The sequence below is a fragment of the Nicotiana sylvestris genome, chromosome 9, assembly GCF_000393655.2.
Source record: "Nicotiana sylvestris chromosome 9, ASM39365v2, whole genome shotgun sequence".
Classification (NCBI taxonomy): domain Eukaryota; kingdom Viridiplantae; phylum Streptophyta; class Magnoliopsida; order Solanales; family Solanaceae; genus Nicotiana; species Nicotiana sylvestris.
In genome coordinates this window covers 94,595,469-94,602,135 of record NC_091065.1, presented here as the reverse complement: position 1 = coordinate 94,602,135, position 6,667 = coordinate 94,595,469, and the positions used below count along the sequence as shown (strand labels likewise).

The 6,667-nt window shown below is 39.2% G+C and overlaps 1 protein-coding gene across 1 annotated transcript; it reads right to left on the bottom strand.

The window, feature by feature from the left end:
• Positions 1 to 2,155: 2,155 nt before the first annotated feature.
• On the bottom strand, positions 2,156 to 2,509 carry LOC138877936 (uncharacterized). Its single transcript, XM_070157581.1, has one exon. The coding sequence runs from the start codon at positions 2,507 to 2,509 to the stop codon at positions 2,156 to 2,158; it is 354 nt and encodes a 117-aa protein (XP_070013682.1).
• Between the last annotated feature and the right edge of the window lie 4,158 nt (positions 2,510 to 6,667).

Below are 6,667 nucleotides of genomic sequence, written 5' to 3'. Positions count from 1 at the left end.
TTCCTCCTCCACTTTGCACTCTCATAGGTCCACATAGATCATATGCAGAAGCTCTAGTGGCTTTCAGGTGCTCACCTCTCTTTTAGACTTTAAAGAGGACTTCACATGTTTTCCTCTAGCATAGGTATCACAGACCTTTTGCATCTTGAATTTTGACATAGGCAGACCATGGTCCAGGTCCTTCTGAATTAGTTTTTTCAGAAGAGAGAAACTTGCGTGGCCCATTCTTTTGTGCCATAGTTCAACTTCATCATCAACAACTTTCAGACAACTCAGATCACCACTCTGTAAGGACTCAAAATCAGCAACATAGATGTTCTTGTATCTTTTGGCCATAAGTACTACTTCCCAGTCACAAGATCAGTGACTGTACATATTTTGGACAAGAATTCCACCTTATTTTCTTTATCACAGATTTGAGAGACACTCAAGAGATTGTACTTAAGGCCATTGACATAGTACACATTTTCAATAGAATGAGTGAGTGACTTCCCGACTTTTCCAACTCCAAGAATGTACCCCTTTTTCCATTTCCAAAGGATACACTCCCTCCTTGCGGGGCTTTTAGTGAAAGAAATTCCATGGTGTTCCCAGTCATATGCTTTGAACACCCACTGTCCATGAACCATTATTGACCGCTTCCTTTTACTGTTCCCTGCACAAGAAATTAAGAGTTAGTTTTAGGAACCCAAGCAAGTTTGGGTCCCTTGTAGTAGGTAAGAGGATGAATAAGAGTTCTCTTAGTCCATGCAGGTAATGTGCATTTTTTGTGAGTGGAACCTTGTCCCTCTTTTGTAGTCACCTTTTCAGCAAACACTTTGTTTTTCTAAATAGATTGATTCCTGGCCTAGAAATCCTTTTTGAAGTGCTCGTTGTTCCCACATTGGGTACTAGGCCAGTTATCAGAGATAGTGACATACTTGCTATGAGGGTTGTGAGGAGTTTTCTCCCTTTGGAACCCTATTCCCTGCCTATTTTCACAATCATTAGTATGCATGGGAGTGGTATCTTCTGAGGACCAGGTCCACTTTAGGGACTTTTCAAGATCATTCTTTATTCTTTCCAAATCAGTTTCGAGTTGCTCGTTTTTCTCAATTTCAGCACACATCCTAGCTCTCAAAGCTTTCACCTCATTTTCAAGCCTAATGTGTTCCTCACTGACTATCTCCTTTCCCTTTCCAGAATTTTCAGGTTTTGACTTAGTCCATGGTTTCACTATTGTTTCCCTTAGGTATGTAATTTCTACCAAAAGATCATCTTTTTCTTTTCTGAAGATTTCAGTGGGTTTCTTGTGGTCAACAACTACAGCCACTAAGTTGTCTCTAGTTTGTTCAGATTCTCCTAATTCTAAGGTCAAAAAATCCCTATCCTCCACAAGACTATGAAAGGCATTAATTAATACATTAGCTAAAGACATGAGTTTTTTGGAGAATAGGACTTCAGATTTCTCTGAACATCCTTGAAGTTTACCTCTTTGTTGCCATCATCTTCATCATCATCTGATTGAGCCATCAAAGCAAAAGTTGAGTCATATTCAATCTCCTCGCCTTCAACTGCCATCCTGGAACTATCACCAGTATTAGGTTCATCTTCAGACTCACTAGAGGAATCCCCCATGCTGCAAGAGCCTATCTCATGATATTGTCAGCTAATTCTTTTTCTCTTAAAGTCCTTGAAAGGCATCTGGTTCGTCTTAGCTATTTTTTCATGGTAGTTCTTGGAGAATTCTTACTTTAAGAGAGGAAAGTCTTTCATGAAGTGTCCAGGCTTTCCACACTTGTAACAAAGGTCATAGTTCTTTGATCTGTTACACTTTTTAGCATTTCTCCATTTCTTCTGACCATCTTCTAAAACCTTTTGGTTAAGTAAGCCATGTTACTTTCTTCCTCACTTGAATCATTGTTATCAACTTTAAGTACTAGGTTGTTTTCCTTCTTTGGTTCTCTTCTTTCACTATCTATCTTCCTCTTAAACTCGTAGGTCTTCAAATTTCCTATCAGCTCTTTTATGGTCATCTCCTGAAGTCCTTTGATTTAGTAATAGCATTCACTTTGCTTTCCCAAGGGCTAGGAAGAATGCTGAGAATTTTCCTCACTAGCTTGTTTCTAGGAATAGTTTCACCAAGTGAGTGTAACTCATTTATGATGGAAGTAAATCATGTGTGCATATCTTGAATGGATTCATCGTCCCTCATTTTGAAGAGTTCATACTCGGTAGTGAGCATATCAATCTTAGACTGTTTTACTTGTATGGTTCCCTCATGAGCTTTTTGCAAAGCTTCCCATATCTCCTTGGCAGTGTCGCAGGTGGAGATTCTATTATACTCTTCAGGTCCTATTCCACATACTAGAATTTTCTTGGCACGAAAATTCTTCTCCACAGCTTTCTTGTCTGCTTCAGTGTATTCTTTGCTGGTTTTTGCCATTGAAAATGGAAGTTCGTCCAGTACCTTGGTTGGAACATAAGGACCATTGTATATGATATCCCATAACTCAAAATCCTTAGCCATGATAAAATCATGCATTCTTGTTTTCTACCACCCATACTATTGTCCATTGAACCTGGGTGGTCAGTATGTAGATTGACCTTCTTCAAAATTTAGTGGAGCAGCCATGAGGATCCTTCCTAGGTGTTAGCCTTATAGGAGGAACCTGCTCTGATACCAATTGTTAGTTTGTGTGAGTCCACCAAATAGTAGAGTACCTCGTCCTCTACGAGATTCCGCTGAGAATGCTAATAAAACTGCAAGTAAATAAGGCAGAGGATTTTTAAGTGGAAAATCCCACACAAGGGGATCAAAAAACCACGACCTACACCTGTAGGCTTTAAACTTCACTAACTTGTAAAAACCTATTACAAGCCACTTTGTAATGAGTCCGTTATAAAGAATTTACTCAACTAACTTGGTACTCTTACCACAAGCCACTTTGTGAATCCCTAGTTACAAAGACTTTTACTAACTTGTGATGCTCTCACCACAAGCTACTTTGTCACTCTACAGTTACAAAGGCTTTTGCTTATGACTAAACCTAGTCACAACATAAACTCAAGGAGTTTACGGATTTACAAGAGGATTCCTAATCAATGCTTCAAGCTAAGCAATTTATGAGATACAATAAGTACAATCGCAAAGTTACAAATCAACTAGGACAACAACAAGCTAACTTTAGGAACTGGTCCGTAGTTGCGTTCAACTTTGTTCTTCAAGCTCATGAGGATTGATTTATCTGTTTTTGCAAAAGGCTTGAATGAGAAACTGAAACATTCAATTGATGTTTTTGTATAAACTCATTGTTGGTACACCTTGATCACATCACTTGAAATGATGTGAGCACTTTAGTTGGTCAGAGAATGAGTGGGCGCTGGAAACAGTGCAGTGCGGTAGAAACAGTGCAGGCAGTCACTTCGTTTCCAGATGTGTTCAATTGACTTTGTACTTCTATGAAGAAACCACTAGGGTATCAGGTCCATGTTTGGGTTACTAGCTCCTGAAGCTGTAGCAGTTCACCTTTAGCTGGAATCTGTTAAGCTTGCAGTATAGTCCAAGTAAGTCAGGTTCCCTATCTGGTTCTTAACAGTAAGTTTGTTAGATCAACAAAACATAAGGGAAGAATATTTAAAACCTCTCAAACATCTTAGAGAATTCTTAAGTGACCGAGCCACGAACCACTACGATCGCAACCGGGATAACGTGGAAGCCTCGAAAGCAGGAGAAGATCTCCTGCACCAGACGATCAACATGATCTTCAGGGGGGATGAGATCAACATGGTCACATTCTCGCCAGCGAAAAAGACAAAGGTATCAATAACCCATAGCAAGAGGCTCTGGGAAGTTACTGAAGACGACATCACTTTCAAGGAGGAGGATGCAGACGGACTGTTGCTACCACACAGTGACACGATAGTAATTTCTTTATGTTAGTTTGTTTGAGTGCACCAAACAGTAAAGTACCTGGTCCTCTATGAGATAATATTGAGAATGCTAATGAATTTGAAAGTAAAGAAGACAAGGGATTTTTACGTGAAAAATCTCACACACGGGGATCAAAAAACCACGACCTACACTTGTAGGCTTTTAACTTCACTAAGTTACAATCTCACTATTACAGACCACTTTGCAATAACCCTATTACAAAGACTTCAACTAACTTGTGATGCTCTTACCACAAGCTACTTTATAACTCTCCTAGTTGCAAAGAATTTAAACTTATGACTAATCCTAGTCACAACATAAACTCGGAAGTTTACGGATTGTTTGGTTTTTCTAAGACAAAGCTTTTAGGAAAGCAAGATAGGAGATACAATGAAGAACGAATAACAAGATTACAAATCAACTATGGATATACATAAACTCTTTAAGAAACTGATCCTTAGTGGAGTTGTCTTCTAGTTCTTGACGTACCAGTTACTTCAATGCTGGATGAACACTATTATGCTTGAGAGAATATCATTGAATGCACAAGTGAAAATGTTGTGCCTTGCACCAGGTTGTTATATCACAAAAGACATCACAATGGATAGTGATGTCAATTCTTGGTACACACTTCTTCCCAATGAGAAGTGATTGTTGCAATATCTGCACAGTCACTTCTGTGCAGTTGCGTTCTAGTTGTATAGTTGACTTGTACTTCTGTCAAAAAACCCTAAGGGACCAGGTACCTGTTGTGTTCCTCCCTGTGGTTGTTCATTCATTTGTTGGAAATCAGACTGGACATTGTGTTCTTCCCTGTGGTTATTCATTCATTTGCTGATTTTCAGATTGGACATTATTCAGTTGAAATGTATACCATGTGGGTCAGGTTCTCTGTCTGGTTCTTCACAATAAGTTTGTTAGATCATCAAAACATAAGAAGCATACGACAAAGACATTGAAAACCCATCAATTTCTCCCTTTTTGATGATGACAAACTTAGGCATGGATAGTATTTGTTTAGAGCAGAAATAACCAGATAAGATACCAGAAACTATACAAAGTTCCCCCTTAATCTCAAATCTCTTTTTCTTTTTTATTCCCCATTAATCTCAGAGCTCTCCTAAAATCCTATATTCTTCCCCCTTTTGGCATCATTTAAAAAAGCACAAGCAAGTAATTATCATAAAGAAGTCTAACACAACTAGCTCGTGCCACATATTTGCACACAACATAACAGAAAAGAGAAGCCAGAGGAACACAGCACAGGAAAAAAGAGGAGTTGTTTTATTAATGTTCACAATGGACTGAGCAAGACAGGAGTAGTAATAGTGAATTCCAGCATGACATCACAAAAAAAAAGCAAACAAAAATAAAACAGTAGCCACAAAATATTAGAGCAAAAATAGCGGGACACTAAGAGGATCCTAGGGGACACTAGAAGAAGGAGGCTTGGAAGAAGAGACAGCAATGTTTTTGAGAACCAGGTCCAATCGAGCATTTGCAGACAGTTGTTCTTCAAGTAGTTGTGCTCGAAGTTTATCATTTTCCTTCATTAGTCGGGCAACTTCTTTATTAACAAAATCAGGTCCATTAACTACTTGACTAAGTTGAGCTTCCGGTATGACATTTTGAGCCCTCAACCTTCTGATCTCTTTATAAACCATATTTTGAGTGTTGATCAGCTGAGAAATGGTCGAGATGCTTCCACCAACTCTTTCTACACACTCACATTCTTCTAAAGTAGTCTTAGAGAAAGTTTGCTTGCGTGTGCCCACTTTGGGACTCCCCAAGGGGACTTTGTAGAATCTGAACACCTGAGTGAGGAGAAATCCATATGGTAGCCCATGATTCCCACCTTTAAAGTTTGCCACTTTTTGCATATGGTCTATCATGATTACTGGCAGATTGATTAGGACAAACTCATCAAGCACTTCCATTAAGACCATATCCAATTTTGTAGCAATAGGCCACCTCTCAAAACAAGGTAAGAGCATCTTATTGACCAGTTCAAAGAGAAGCTGATACTCAGGAAGTAAAACCTTCTTATGCACCTGTTCCCCCTGCTGAATAGCTTTCTCTTTCATGATGACTCTCCTAAAGTGGACACCACAGAAACCTTTGACTGAGGACATTCCTTCGCATGCAATTCTGAGAACCTTTCCCAATGCTGAAGCATCGAGTACAATGTCTACTCCATTTACTAGCGCACAAATGTGATCCCCCTCAACGATGAAGATATAGAAAGTACACCAGAGGCATGCTCCCTTCAAACAAGTGCTCCCATTGCTGAAATTCCACTATCTCCAAAATTTGTCTCATAACGGCCATCTCTAAAATTGCTAGGTCAAATGTACGACCCCACAAGACTTTTTGAGTTCTTAATCTCTGCTGCCAAAGACCACTATCACTGGACATGGTCCTCAAAGCACCAGGTTCTCTAATAGTTTCCCATTTTCGTTTGCTAGATCCTTTAACAAACTTTCCTTTCTAGCTTACTAGCCCCACAACATTATATTTAGACATGGCTTGCTCAACTGGACTCTTCTTAGACTTGCTGCTGCCCTTCACTGATGCACCATTTTATTTCTCAATAGTTTCATCAGAAGCTTTATTTATAGACTTTTGAGCTTTCATAGATTGTTGCACAACGGAACCAGGTTCCTTTAGAGCATTTTTATCAATCTCACTTACGTGAGCACTCTTGTCAGTAACAAATTACCCTTGATTCATCAACCTCTTTTTCTTTGTCTTTAC

Excerpts from the sequence above, each read along its gene's own strand:
- LOC138877936 (XM_070157581.1), bottom strand. The coding sequence starts at position 2,509 with ATGGCTAAGGATTTTGAGTTATGGGATATCATATACAATGGTCCTTAT.